This window comes from Harpia harpyja, chromosome 8, assembly GCF_026419915.1.
Source record: "Harpia harpyja isolate bHarHar1 chromosome 8, bHarHar1 primary haplotype, whole genome shotgun sequence".
Classification (NCBI taxonomy): Eukaryota; Metazoa; Chordata; class Aves; order Accipitriformes; family Accipitridae; genus Harpia; species Harpia harpyja.
Genome location: NC_068947.1, coordinates 7,744,785 through 7,760,335, shown reverse-complemented (window position 1 = coordinate 7,760,335; position 15,551 = coordinate 7,744,785). Strand labels below are relative to the sequence as shown.

The 15,551-nt window shown below is 36.4% G+C and overlaps 1 protein-coding gene across 1 annotated transcript in view; it reads left to right on the top strand.

Annotated features, from left to right (window-relative positions):
- The window catches only part of CFAP47 (cilia and flagella associated protein 47), a 364,054-nt gene that overhangs the window by 199,286 nt on the left and 149,217 nt on the right, over nucleotides 1-15,551 (top strand). Inside the window, 2 exon segments of the mRNA XM_052795043.1 lie at nucleotides 2,072-2,183; nucleotides 12,484-12,621. Of these exon segments, the coding sequence (XP_052651003.1) occupies nucleotides 2,072-2,183; nucleotides 12,484-12,621 (250 nt within the window).

The window sequence follows — 15,551 nt, the reverse complement described above, 5'->3', positions numbered from 1 at the left end:
CTTCTCCCGAATGACTGAAAACCATCAAACTTCCAGTGCATATTTATTCATCAGCAGTCCATATCCATTTCATGTTTATAGTCAACTATGCCAGTAGTGTTCCTTTTTACTTTGACATTTTTGTTAGAAACTTGTCTGATACATCCAGTCTGTGACAGAAACTGTATTACCCTACTTTCCTGCATTTTATCCAATTTAAATTAATCACATTTATCCTACTTTTCATCTGCCTCCATGTTACTTTTTCCTTAAAAAAAATCTCATTTTAATTAATCTGTTCTATCCCTAACAATTTGCTGTCTTTTCTGTTAATCTAGCCTTATTTTTAGGTACTTCTCCTTTACTTCTGTATACATTACTAACTTCATTGTAAACTAAAATGGAGTAGTCCATAAACTTAGGATCACGCCTAATTTATGGTTTATCTTGTATGAACTGAAACTTCCCCATCTTCAGTGTGTAACGGCCCCTCCTTTCCTATGCTTTCTCTTTGTTGTTAATAGTTAAAGGGTTTTTTTTTTAATTTTTTTCCAAGTGCCAATTAACAAGGCTTTCAATCATTCTCTTTTTGGCCTGTTTTTTTTCTTGACAATTAGTCTCTTTTCCTATTCTTTTTCGTTGTTGGACTTCAAATAGCCAGCTTGAAATGCAGATTTATTGGGGAATAGGAAGATTGTTTCCTTACATTTTTTTACTGTGTTACTTGGAATAGAAGTTCCAGATTGTACTAGAACTTGAACGAAGTATTATATTAACATAAATACCCCAGAGACGACAAACATTATAGGCAATGACTGGCTGTAATAGAGGACAAGATGATGTTAGAATTGTTTTTTTCTACAGAAAATATGAACAAAACTTAGTCACTAAAAAAAAAAAAAGGTAACTTTGGGGAGGAAGAAAATGAACCATGCATCTAATGCTTTTACTGTTGCAGCAGAGATCTTTGTAGAATCCAAGTCTCCGCTTGGATGCTTGACAGGCTAGCTGTAGCCATTAACGAAATGAATAAATGAGCTGGAAAAAACAAAAAAAATCAAGCCTTTCTGACTTGACTTGTGATTTCACTCAAAGTTCACCTAAACAACACAGAGACAATTTTCTTATTTAACGTAATAAGAAATTACAGCATGCTAGAGTACTGCATGATATCCTGAAAATGTTTTTTAAAAGGACTCCATGCCTCAGTGGAAAATCACCACCTGTAGTCAGATATCCACTGCAGAAATTGCAGTGCCAGTTTGAAATACTATCACTCAGCAGCAGTTTGCTCCACCCTGTGGCAGAGGTAACAGAAGAGAGGGTGTGAGGAGAACCATTCCCACAGCCCACCTGCTGGCTTTCTGCACCACCAGTGGCTTAAGCAGTTAATCATCAGCTGTGCTTGGTAATGCCTCAAACTTGAATGTCTCTTCATGAGCAGCTGATCATAGAGTCTGTCTGTAGCAAACTTATAGAAGTGACAAAGAAATGAGATGCAATTCAAAAATACTCTCGGCCTGTATTCCTGCAATCAGCTTTATAGTGTGCACAATCTAAAATTCAGCATATGAAAATTGTATTGGTCTTTTCATTGTTCAAATAGTTACTATGTATGCCATCACATATGTGTCATTTACAAAATATGACATATCAAAAAAGCATGGTTTAATATGACTTGAGGTATAGCAATTGATGTTAAAATGACACTTCAGATTTTGCTTCGCTCTGTCTAGTTAGATGGATCACTACTGTTAAACCCCTTTGTTACACTTCAAAAGAAAATGTATGTAAAATATTAAGGACCTGACTGTGCAACTCTACGCATATGTAAGTAGTTCCATGGGCTAAGCGAGATACTTTTATTCGTGTTAAGCAATGACTTCAAAATTTGTGCTTGATATGATCTACATATGCCAGCACTACTCTTACAGTGTGTATTCTTTTCATGTGCATAAAGGTTAGGACTTACCAATAGCATACTTTATATTCTACTTTTCAAAGCAAGTAGAATGGATATTGTGTCTATAGTGTTCTTGCAACAGTAACTTGCTTTTGATGATTTTTCCTCTTTGTGAATTCTCTTTGCCAGGTATCTTCAGATCTTTCAATGGTGGCTGGTGCACCTATTGTCACTGTAGAACCAGATGACACAGTTGCTTACACTTTGAGTGTATCTCCGTGGAGACGAGGAACCTTTCAAGGTACAATATAGAACCAAAATATATAAAATCCCTATAAATTAGCAGATTAAATCTGTTTACACTTAATGCTTACACTTCTGTTCAACATAACCTTTCTTCTGGAAGTAAGACTATAATTACTGGTGATACTGTTTTTTAAGCTGGCTCGTATTTTTAATTTGTAAAGGTATATTACTGCTAAATATGTGGTCAGGTCCTTCAAAAATGCCAGCATATGTGCAATTTTATGCATTTAATTGGTCCCATGAAAAATGACTCAATAGGAATTAATGATTTTGAATTATCACCAAGTTCTTGGGTCTAAATTTAATTTTCCAAAACTTGTTGAATAGCTGTAGTTATCACAGCACTACTAGAACTGAAGATTTAAAGGCAGAGACCAGAATTTGATTCTTTCCCTTGATCGCAGTTCAGTTTGTTGACCACAAGGCAAGAGTACATACACAGAATGTAGTGAAGCCGATTCCTTCTTTGAGATGTGTAGAGGCTGGGAATATCTAAAATTAATTGCAAATAATTTACATCAGTCCATGTTTATACTGGTATTCTTATGATACAATAGCAAGACTCTTGCTTTTTTTAACTAACATCAGCATGTCATATTTAATGTTTTGTCCTGAAAAGAATTTTTTTAAACAAATATTTTTTTAACAAATCAGATTTCATAATTTTCAAATGCTTAGTAAGAATTCTACAATTCCATGGTGCTCATTCTTCACCTCATAACATGAAAAGCGTGATTGTGAGAATGAGACTGTACAATCAGGTTTTTTCTTCCTTGTAGAGTAGCTATTGCAGTAACTCTCGGCAGAGCAAAGTACGAGAGTGTGTTTGGGAGGGAATTATGGGAACAGAAGAGACCATTTTAAAGCAACTGAATAGCACTCAGGAGACCTAGATTTGAACAACTTCTTAAACAAATTTTTTAATCCAAAATGCTTAGTGTATAGTTTTGATTTTGTGCTTTCCTACTCCAAACCCTTGATTCTGCTGTTTTCTTAGACAATTGAGATTAATGACAGCTGTTTTCTCAACATTAAAAAGCTATTAAGTTTTGTCCCTGAGGATGCCAAACTAGTTTGCTCTTTTGGCCATTTTGGTTTTAGTGTCTGATGTGTAAAATGTAAGTAACAATGCCATCTCAATTCACAGGTGATTTGTGAAAAGAGATTAATACTTGTAACAAAGCTTGGCCTAGTGCCACAGGAAAACTTCAGTGCCCTCTTGCTAAATCTGTATCCCTGAGACAAAATTCACTTTCTGCGAATAGGAGTCAGCTTTCAATGATATTTGTGACCATCAAAAATGTTCGCCAGAAAAAATTGAGGATGTGCTCTATTTTAACTTATGCCTTTTTTTCAGGCTTTAAAAATTTAGGAATATTCTCTTCTTCTGGCTTAGAAAATCCCCAATTCTTCTATATATACTGAAAGTTTCAGTAGAAGAGGTTCCAAGGGCGCTCTCGTACAGCAAATTAATACAAGGTGATAAAAGCCATGCCTTAAAGGGACAGAGGTGGCACATTCACATTGACATCTCCTATGTTCTGTCATTCCCCTAACTTCTATTACAATGGTTTCCATTATGTCTGGAAGTACTATATCTTCACTGAGCGAGAAAAAGAGGGAACAGTCAGTCTCTCTAACCCAACAGAAAAGTTCTTGGTTCAAAGGCTGGGAAGCCACGCATGGTCTCTTTTTCGGAAAACAGTTCATTTATTTTACACTTTAAAATAACTCAGTAGAAGGCTGAAGTTATCCTTTGAAAAGAGACAGGGCCCAGTTATCTGCCATCCGCCCCCTCGCTCAGTGCTTGCTTTAATCACTACCTTAGGAAATCATGTTCATTCTTCCTGTGGAGCAGGCAGTTTTGGTTATGTCACAGAAATTTGTGGTAACATCAGTTAGGAAGTGCTTACTTTGTGGCTTCAAGGGGAATGGAAGTCTGTCTGCTTCACACTGTGCAAGGCTGGAAAGTCATATTTGTCCCCTGAAGCAGAATTTTTAGCTCCTGGGAAACTTTAATGTCAAAGCTGAGATATATGTGCGTTTTTGGCACTTTTAGGATTTTTCAACAGCCAGCCTGAAGCTTGAGGATCACAGATTAGATGTAGGTGGTTCAAGTGGGAATTAATTAGGACTCAGGAATCTTAGTCTTTTCTCGGTTCAGGATACTCCAGGTGTAGTATAGTTTAAACACCCAAAAAGAAAGGTACTCTTTACTCACTTTGGTGAATTTGTTCAGATGGAAGTAAATAATCCATGGGGCCAACATGCTGAATGATTGAAAATAAAAAGCAGTGCTCAAAATCTATCTACAGAGTGAGTAAATTTTATCCTGCGGGGAAAAAAAGAACAGTTATTTAGATATCTAGTTGAAGACTCTGTCATAGTGCTGATGGATGATTTCAGGTTTAGAACTCTCTAACTTGTAAGCATAAAACTTTGTAGCCTTGGTGTTCTAGTACTGGTTTTGTCGTATTAAAATAAATTCTCATAAAAGGACTTTTACCATATAAATTGTTGTACTGAGGAAATGGTCTGCATTTTTCCTTTACATTCAAAGTCCTTTTCGTTGCAAAATTATATACCTGCAAAATTATACTTCTTTTGCTTTCCTTCTTGCTGTTTTATGATTGCTAAGCTAAAAATGGGCCCAATTCTTTTCAAAAGTCCATTTGGAAGCATTCCAGTAGAGGGCTAATATTATATGCTTCGGCTGGTTTGTAGCTGTATGACAGCTTTAACAGAGAAATAATAGCTAATAAACATCTCACACAAGATTCTGGCACCAGATAAAATTCTTCAGCAGTCTTTTTTCCAAGTAATAGAGCAATTCCCTTTAGGTTTGATAAAGCATCTTCTCCATATTACTTTATCTTTTCTCAAACTCTTATTTCTGCTTTCTACAGAACAGACCAGAATTTTTCCAGAACAGGCTAACGCTCATAATACTTGACTATTTCTTGTGCAAAAAATACACACCTGTTATAGTCAGTGTCCTTTCTTTCCACAAAAATTTTCCAGCTTTTGGGAAGGAGCTTTCTAATTTTATGTATCACCTTTCATTTATTTTTTTAACTATTTTTGTACTTAGTAAGCAGCACTTTTCCATGCTACTTGGAGCTTTTGAAGCTTAGATTGAGGAAAAAAGGGCAGTATGTTACAGGCCATGGCCTGTCAGACTGCAGCTGTAAGACAATTTTAATGAGATGGTGAAAATCACGCCAATACATTCTAGCCTGTAAATGAGTTGATTAAACTTGTTTAACAGTATTTTCCATTCAACACTTATGTGAAATCTGATTTTAAAACAAATATTGCCCATTTCTTTGTTTGGAGGAATTCTGCAAATTGATCTACTGATCGCTCTAATTTCAATGGAATCATAAAATCACACGCGGGAGGAAGACCGTCTCGGTAGCTTCTCGTAGCCATTGCTGTATTTCCAGCACCTATCCGTACCTTTGCTTTAAGCACTTCCTCTTCAACTGCGACACCCTAACAAATTGAGTCTAATTCATCTGTAATAAAGGCACACTTAGAAGGATCTTCTGGTTGCTTGATTACCGTGAATGGCTCCGGCATACCTCCACTGCTGGATCACTGGAGTTCACCGAAGGAAGGTGGCTCTATTCGTACATGCCACCGCCTGGCAAGGTGGTCCCCAGCGCACACGTTCCATCTCTCCTCGTGCAGTTGGAGTTGCATACTCCAGTGCCCTTTCATATCATGGTTTCGTTGTCACATCAAGAACAGACAGAATAATAAATAAACCAATTCACCTCTTTATTAAATGCTACAAACCCATATATGAATGACAGCTGACAGAGGGATTTGCCACTTGCTCATTTCTCCTATGTGTGAGTCTTCAAGCTTATTCTGCTTCCTTTTCATTGATGCAGGGAGCAATTCATTTAGTCCCAGTATACCAACAAGTAGTAGGATTTACAGAAACTCTTTAGAATTTACATATAACATCATAGAGGTTTTCCTATATAAAATGGAGATTATAAAGTTTTGTTGTAAGCCACAGTAAATATCTTTTTTTGTCAGTAGAAAAATTGCCAGAAGAAAAATTGGCCAAAGCTATGGCTTACATAAACTACACTCATCTTTTTAATTTATCTTCTCTCTCCTGTGGAACTTATCTGAGGCAGCAACTATACATTGATTTCATTGGCCAGAAAAAAACAGGAAAACATAAAAAACTCTCCTCCTACTCCCAAGACCTATGCTTAATAAGATCATGTTGGTATATTTAAACCACAAGCCAAACATTCTATAACTTTTCAGATTTGTGTGATGAATTTCATGGCCACATAGCCTTCTGTTCTTGTTTCCAGTAAAAATATTGGGATATTGTGGGCTTTTATCATCTCTCTGCACCAGAAAATAATCATGTGCCTTTCAAATAGTCCACTCAAATTATAAAGAAAGGAAAAATTTGAATATTTCTTGCTTTCTTAATTGGATTCAGGGATGGGGGATTGTAGTGTATAGCCAATGAGTCAGTCTAACATGTGGTGTTGCAATTACAGTTTTATTGGGAAATAAAACAGCCTGCCATCCCCTTTAAAGGGATGCATCTTCTCTGAAGCAATATAAAACGAGGCTTTGGTATTAATATGTGGACTGAAGTTGTATAAAATATTTAAACTGGATAGTAAAGCTAGAAAATTTGCAACGATGTTTTGACCAAGAAACCTTTTAAAGCAATGTTGTATCAGCAAAAATAAAACCTCCACAGTTTATGTAATTTTTAATTATTCATTTTCAGTATAATTCTAGGAATACTTGTATTGTTGCTTTGGCAAGTTTAGCATTTTATATGTATGCCAAAGAACAGCTGAGAAGAGGAGCGGTATTTTCTAAAATACTTAACAGTGGCATAATCCTGTGGCCGGTTGAATTGATGGGAATTGTATCTCTGTGATGTACGTGAAGTCTTGTTTGTTTTTGAATGTATGCTTTAAAAATTGTCAGCCAGGATATTTTGACAAGTTACATTGTTACATAGCGTATGACACACAAGTCAGAACTGAGCAGCTAGATGCAAGAAAACCCCCCGAATGCTGGGAGCTGTTATGCATGAACAAATTATCGTTTATCAGTTGCTTTGCAGCATCAATAAGGTAACATAAGATACCACCGCCTTTGCTGAAGACAGTGTAAGCAACAGCGGGTTCTGTAGGATGACAGTACGTTCACAGCAGAAAGACTAAATCTTCCTGTATCAAGGCCCTTTCACAATATGGGAGCCAAGCTCAGCAGAACCTTATGAAAAAATGTAAACATGCTTATTTGTTATTTCCAATGTCATTTCTGATGCAGTGTTTCTGCACCTTTCCAATGTATTTTTTTATTACTTCATAGGGTGCTAAGGACTTTTTATTAGTCTTCATTGTATAGAATTCTTTTTCCCATCCTGCAAAGCACCTTTTGATGGGATTTTTTTGGTAGCCCATAATTTGAATAAATTCATATGTTTATGCATCATCAGCTCTCTTAATCTCCAGTAGTGGTCATTGGATTGCACCATTCACTCCTGAACCAGGAGAACCAGGAGAGTATTCTGCTTAGGAATACTTCCTAGGAAAATATTCTGCCTTAATTTAAAGACTCAAGTCATGCAGAGCATACTATGTGCTAAGTGTCCTCACTCATAAGGATTCTGCACTCTCTATTTGACTAGAAATTAATACACTTTTTTGTTTGTTTTTAGTTATTTGCAGTTCTTGCCAGCAATGATTTTCTTTTTTTCCCCTAATAAATAATTTAAATAGCTTTGAGCCAGTAGTAGATACTTTGGTGCCCATAAAAATTATGAAAGACAATTTATGAATATTTTAAGATTAAGCAGATAAACTGAGTTTAAAAATGTATGCCATCTGTAGTAAAACTGATTATTTTTTATTGAAATACTTTAACAGTATTTAATTGAGTGCCTTGCAGAGTTCTGAATACATCAATCCAGTCACCTTTATTGATCAAGATTTTAACCTCATTGTTATTAATTCTGTTTGTTTGAGAACTGTTTTCCATAAAGAAGGAAAATCGAGTGTCAGCAATTATAGTGCAATTCTTCACTGATTTTTTTAATTGTGCAATTGCCGGATTATCAGCACAGTGGTTTAGCAATTCAAGTAGTTTTTAGTTACCATAGTTCTTCCACTAGCTCTTGAAATATTCTTGACCATTAGCAATTTACAATTCTGGAACTTTTCAAGTGTTCCAAGATTTGCCGCAAATAAAAATTAATTATTTGGAGTTCTTCAGCCAATTATTTTGATGCTTTTGAGAGCACGTTTTGTGCAAAGCTAAAAAAATTAGTTTGCTTTACCATCCCCCTAGTTACTGATGAAATAAGAATTTTTAAAATGTGAACACTCGTGTTCTGTCCCTCTTTCTCTCACATGCACATATGCACAATACAATACTCTGAAATACAGACAATTGATGAATAAATGCTCCATTGTCACTGGAAGCAAGGACTATAAGGAAAAATTACTTAAATTTTAAAATGAAGTGTAACAAAATATTCTCTACCGTAAGGAGGCTTTAGAATTTATGAATTTAGTGATTTTCAGCATTTAGTCAAGTATTTTTAGCCAACTTTAAAGCTACAATTTTGCATTCTTTTAAACTCATTTTCTTATAATTGTTGACATCTTTCAAGTATGTTGAAGGTTAGGATGGTGTTTAAAATTAATGAAGTCTTTCTCTTGCACTTTGCTTCTCTCTAATATTGTGATGCAATAGACCAAAACTATACTAGGATTACATATCGAGACATAAAATTAGGTTAATTAGTCAGTATTTATCCTAAGATCCATTAGCTATTAGTGCCATCAAATATGTCCTCTTACATCAATATTTATATACCTTAAGCATTTTCTTCAGACTTCGTTCCCATGAGCTTTCCATAATGGTTTTATTTTTTTATTGTACTTACACATCTACTTTCTCTTTGAAGGTTTTTTAAAAAATATTCAGTAACTTCCTGAAATTGCAATCACTCTCCTGCTTATTTGGACACAATTTCTGGCTTCTGTACTGTGATTAATTTTAGGAATTTGTAAAAGTTTTCTGTTTAAAATGGTTTTTGTTTTGGTTTCAATTATTTTTATTTTATTATTTTATTTGTATTTTTATAGATTTTTCTTAACAGAGGGAAGAAAATCTGGGATTCTAATTTTTTTAATCTAAAATTATATAGTTCCTTTCTCTGGCTTTAAGTACATACCTATTTCCATTATTTTTGGTTCTGTTTTCAGCTTTGGTGTTTTATACCTCTGCTACCCAGTTGCTGTCTCTGAGAGATGGGAAGATAAACCGTGCTTCCCTGTCATGATTTAATGTAATCCTTCTTAGCAGAAATAATTTGTCAGTGTTTGTCATGTTGAAATTGCCACCTGGTGTAGCTACCACTGAGCATATAATGAACAAATTTTGCTTTTCCAAGACTTACTGATAGCATTTGAATTTAGTTATGTTTTATTTGCCTCTTTTTCATATTTTGTTTAAGAGTAACATCCTTCTAGCATAGTATTATTATCAAAACTAACCGTGAGGCCATTTTATTAAGGTTGATCCTTCCCGAAATGAAATGAAAACTAGGATGTTTAGAAGCAGGAATGCAGCCTTCTGCGGAAGGCTGTGATTAAGGGAAGAAAGTTAAGCTTCGAGGACTGTAAATGAGACGGGTGCGTACAGGTATGTATGTGTACAGGAACTTGATCAGTGCCTGGCTGCTAAAGTCACAACGGCTTCCTGAGCCAGTTGTTGTGACCGGCGTGGTGCCGTCTCTCCCCGTCACTGCTGCTCCGTTTTCCAGGTCCCACGTGAGCATTGCTATTTAGCTTTAGCTATTCTTGCTAGTAAGATGCTAAATTCAGCTAGTCAGGGAGCACAGCATGTCCTGTCTGCTATGTGATCTGCTACCCCACATCTATCCCACTCAAAGCTGGAGAAACAAAAAATACCATTAAATGTAGGTATTTCAAGTCAGATTGTTCTGGGACTCTCATAAAATTATATTAATTCTCCATTTCAAATTAAAAAAGTTCCACTATGAATAATTTTCCCAAACCCTTAAAAAGACACAGTTACATAAGTTCCTGTTGGGAGACCTTTTCACATAAATTCTAATGATCTTGAATGGGAAAGTTTCTTACTGTACAATATCATAAAATAAGTCACCTCCTCAAATTAGTTTTTCATTGTACATATGAGGCAAGAATTAAACTTGCAGCATATATTTATTTCAGCTTTCAAACTCTCCAGAATGTATTGAAATACTGAGGGACAGTCATTTAGATAAAATAGTAATGACATGTAGTATTTCCAAAAATTCTTAGTCAGAGGGACATAATGCAAGAAACAAAACCTGCTTATTTGCTTATTCCTGGCAACTCCAGGATAAGAGGGGGATCAGGTCCAGTCAGCGTGGGTTTACGAAAGGCAGGTCCTGCTTGACCAACCTGATCTCCTTCTATGACCAGGTGACCCGCCTAGTGGATGAGGGAAAGGCTGTCGATGTTATCTATATGGAGTTCAGCAAGGCCTTTGACACTGTCTCTCATGGCATACTCCTTGAGAAACTGGTGTCTCGTGGCCTGGATAAGTGCACTCTTCACTGGGTGAAAAACTGGCTGGATGGCCGAGCCCAGAGGGTCATGGTGAATGGGGTGAAATCCAGTTGGCGGCGGGTCACGAGTGGTGTTCCCCAGGGCTCGGTGTTGGGCCCTGTTCTGTTTAATATCTTTATCGATGATCTGGATGAGGGGATTGAGTGCACCCTCAGCAAGTTTGCAGACGACACCAAGTTGGGAGGCAGGGTCGATCTGCTTGAGGGTAGGGAGGCTCTACAAAGAGATCTGGACAGGCTGGATCGATGGGCCGAGGCCAACTGTATGAAGTTCAACACAGCCAAGTGCCGGGTCCTGCACTTGGGTCACGGCAACCCCATGCAGCGCTACAGGCTTGGGGAAGAGTGGCTGGAAAGCTGCCCCGCAGAGAAAGACCTGGGTGTGCTGGTTGGCAGCCGGCTGAATATGAGCCAGCAGTGTGCCCAGGTGGCCAAGAAGGCCTGTATCAGGAACAGTGTGGCCAGCAAGAGCAGGGAGGTGATCGTCCCCCTGTACTCGGCACTGGTGAGGCCGCACCTCGAGTGCTGTGTTCAGTTTTGGGCCCCTCACTACAGGAAAGACATTGAGGGGCTGGAGTGTGTCCAGAGAAGGGCAACCAAGCTGGTGAGGGGCCTGGAGCACAAGTCTTATGAGGAGCGGCTGAAGGATCTGGGGTTGTTCAGTCTAGAAAAGAGGAGGCTGAGGGGAGACCTTATCGCTCTCTACAACTACCTGAAAGGGAGTTGTAGTGAGGTGGGTGTTGGTCTCTTCTGTCAGGTGTCTGGAGATAGGACAAGAGGAAATGGCCTCAAGTTGAGGCAAGGGAGATTTAGGTTGGATATTAGGAAAAATTCTTTTACTGAGAGGGTTGTCAAACATTGGAATGGGCTGCCCAAGGAAGTGGTTGAGTCACCATCCCTGGAGATATTCAAAAAGCGAGTGGACAGGGTACTCCAGGGCATGGTTTAGGGGGCATGGTTAATGGTTGGACTTGATGATCTTGAAGGTCTTTTCCAACCGAAATGATTCTATGATTCTATGATACTATTTAAAGCCAGTATATCAAGTCTTCCAGAATAACATTAATGTTATTTAAAGGAACCATGTACATACTAGATCTTTTAAATTAGATTTTATATTATTAAATAGAAATCAGACGATTTAAAAGTCCTGGTTTTACAATCTCTGTGTATTTTATCTTCCTTAAATACTTGATTACAACTTAACATACAATTCAAAAATGTATCACAGGAATATTTTAACTATTACATTTCTTATCTTATAGCACTAGAATGAGACACCATGGTTTAAAAACATAACAGAAACAATTGAGACTATGCACAGAAAATTGCGCTGGAAAGAAAGACACTATTACTGTCTGCCATATTTTATAATTTTTAAAAAGTGGGTTTGCTTGTATTTTATATTACTGATCTTTTCAGGTAAGTAGAAAAACACTTTTGGGAGAAAAAATGGTTAATTTCCTTGGACTCACTCAAGACGTATTTTTTTATTACCATAAATTATAATTGGATGGCTGACACCTGGAGTGGAAGTTTTACTTCAGTTTTTATTAGTATTGAACTGAGGAAATATTCCTACATGTCTGGCAGTCTGTTTTATAAAGCTAATGCCCTGGCTAATATAACACCTGGTATCTATTTGTTTTAGGTGTAATTTCATTTGTTGCTGAAGATGAAGACCAACAGCAGTCTCGACATAACAGCTCACCAGAGAAGACAGATGGTGAACAGGCCCTTCAGAAATTGTCAACAGAGACACCACAAACTGTTGATGCAGCAAACATGGGTATGTTTGTTATTATGGATAAGTTCATTGTCAGTTTGTATAAACTTGTATCATAGTTTCTTTTTCAACTAAATGTATATTTAGTATGCCAGGCCACATGTCTGCAAACAGTGTTAAGTCAATGTTTATTCCAGGCATACATGAAACTTCTCCTTTTATGATTTTTGAAACATTTTTATTAAATTTTAAGCTGAGCTTGTTTTTTCTTTTTCTCTTTTTTTGCAACGATGTCACTGAATGTCACTTCTTGTTGGAGAGGGGCAGCATTTGTTAAATGCTTTCTTTTAAAAGTATCGAATATTAGTAGTGCTGATGTCAAAGCAGGCTGTTTCTGAAATTCACATCGGTCCACTTCATTCCACTGTGGAAAAAACTTTCTTTTTACTGTCAGTCATAGGTGCTCCTTTGGTCAGTTACAGTAAAATCGAGAGGAGAAAATTCCAGAATACCTGCTTACTTTCAGAATGTCACCACCTAGTTTATAATAAACAGTTTCTGCATTATTTTTGAGAGGAATACTTTTGTGATTACAAATGTGCACACCAAATACACAAAGGTAGGTTCTTGTGTTTATTTTTAAATGAATTTCTCCATTTTCTCCTTTACATTTGCAAGCAAAGCTTTGCCTGTAGAACTGGTTTTTTTATGCTTCTACTACCTAAACTGGAATGTATTTAAATTGTTAAACATTATGATAGATGGCTAAAGCATGTTTCTCGCAAGGAAAGCTATCAAGGAAAGTTCTTTTTAACCTGAAAAAGGCATTGTTTTAATCAGCATTTAGTTTTTAGGAAATTGAGAAGAGCTTGCAATTGGAGATCTCTTTGTCTTCTTTATAACTGTATTTTCACTTTAACAGAATTTATCTAGTTTTAAAAAGAATTAAAAGCTAATTTTATTATTAATAAATAATAAATAATTTGAGTTAATCCATTGTGAATATCAGAATATCTGTTCCTTTATAGACTATTAATATCTGTATTTAATAATAAGTAGAGACTCAGAGATTAGTATCGCATCTCTGACTTGGAGCAATCCCGAGAATTTAAAATCTGTATAGACAGGATAGAGGCAGGAAGAAGACAGAAGCTCGGAGAAGTGAAGTGACTCTCCCTGACCATACCAGTAGCTTAATGTTGGGGAATATTAAAAAAAAAAACCATCTTTTTTCTTTACAAGGCAGAGCCCTACCAAGGGACATATGTTGTCTCTCTAATCTACCAGATTCGTTACCACATTCTTTTTTGCTAAATATTTTACGTTAATTTTGAAACACTTTTTTTACACAGCTCAGATTCCTGGTGTACTTAGCTTTGTGGTGTGCAGTCCACATCTTTTTAACAGCTGTAGTTAAAGTAACAAAAGATAATAAAAAGTTTTCTGTGCTTATGTAGCTCTTACACAAAATCAGATCTTCTAGAATGTTATTTTTGTGCAAACAGTTGATAATACAATGTGAGTTTAAAATAGAAAAGGAATAGAAGTGGAAGAGAATAATGTAGCAGAACATGCCTAAGTGCTCTTTTCAAAAGGAGACAGAAAATAATCAAAAAGAAAATAAGGTGACCAAAGAAATAAGGTTTTCCCATAGTGCTTATGATAGAGATAAGACTGTTGCAACAGTGGTAAAATTATAACAAAAAAGCAAAAGGCAAGTCAATGCTTGACAAATTGAGGAACAAGGGGTTGAGAAGAAGTCTAGAAATATTAAATAGAGGATTTTCAAAGCCAAAGGAAAAAAATGTAAACTAAATCTGAAAAGAAATAAGGAGTTTTGAGGACAGTACAGATTCAGTTCTCCTGTCTGGTATGTTTAAGGGGAGCACTAGTAATATTGAGCAGCAGTGGTTTTTTTTTAAATTCTGGCATGAAGAGAGCTAGAAATAGGAGAAAGTCCTTAAGAAGGCAGTTAGAAAGAAAGGAAATAATCAGTATTTAGGTTTCACTGGTTTTCAAGGTTCAAGAATATTTCCTTGCATTCTCCTCCTACAGCTAGCTTTTTAATTTGAATTTTCATGTACAGCAACACGGAAGTTGGTTGACATTAAAACTCACACAACGCATCACTGTAAGTTTACAGGAGAAGGATTTTAACAAAGATTAAATTAAGGTGATATATGCAGACAATGCAGTAGAGATGAGAATCAGCAGATTTCAAGATGTTAGGAGGAATTAATCATAAAAGAAATATCAAGAGTGATGCCAAGTACAGGGAAATACTGGAGATAATCTTCAAATCTCTACTGAAAGCCTGCAAATGTTCATTAATTTAATTATGCTTCTATTGTCCAAACTAAACACTTCTGCTTACGAGATATTTAGGCTTTGCAAAGTTAGGAATCATCAGCCCAAAACTAGAAGAGGCTGTAATTGAAACTAACTGAAAATAGAAGGTTATGTAAGAAAATAGAAGGTTAAGTGAGTGGATTTCTCAATCCTGTCCCTATCACTGGTATGAATTGAGGGCATTGCTCTTAGGTAGAAATTCCAGCGCAAGTTCGTTGTTTGCTATTATTATTACTGCTAAGCTTTTTGCTCAGTTTGGTTCCCCATTAACAATATGAGACTGGCTGATCTACTTATGCATTTGGAATGTGTTTTTCAAATATGTTGGTGGGTGATTAGTCTAATAACTTGCTGAGAGGGGCCAGGTAATCAGCTCCAACTCAGCTCTCTTTTTCACCGCACACTAATTTCCATGGATACAATCACTCCAGCACACAGGGTCCTATTGGTAGTTGGAGCAAACTGCACAGCTTATTCATATACGGCTGCATCAAGGTACTGCATCTTATCTTTCAGTTACCATCTTTTGCTATTTTTGTGCTACTGTAGAGTTATATCTTTGTCTTATTGTAACCTACGTGTTTCTAGTAAATTGTACTAACTCAAGTTTCATGACTGCTAGAAATGTTTAGGGCATCATTAGG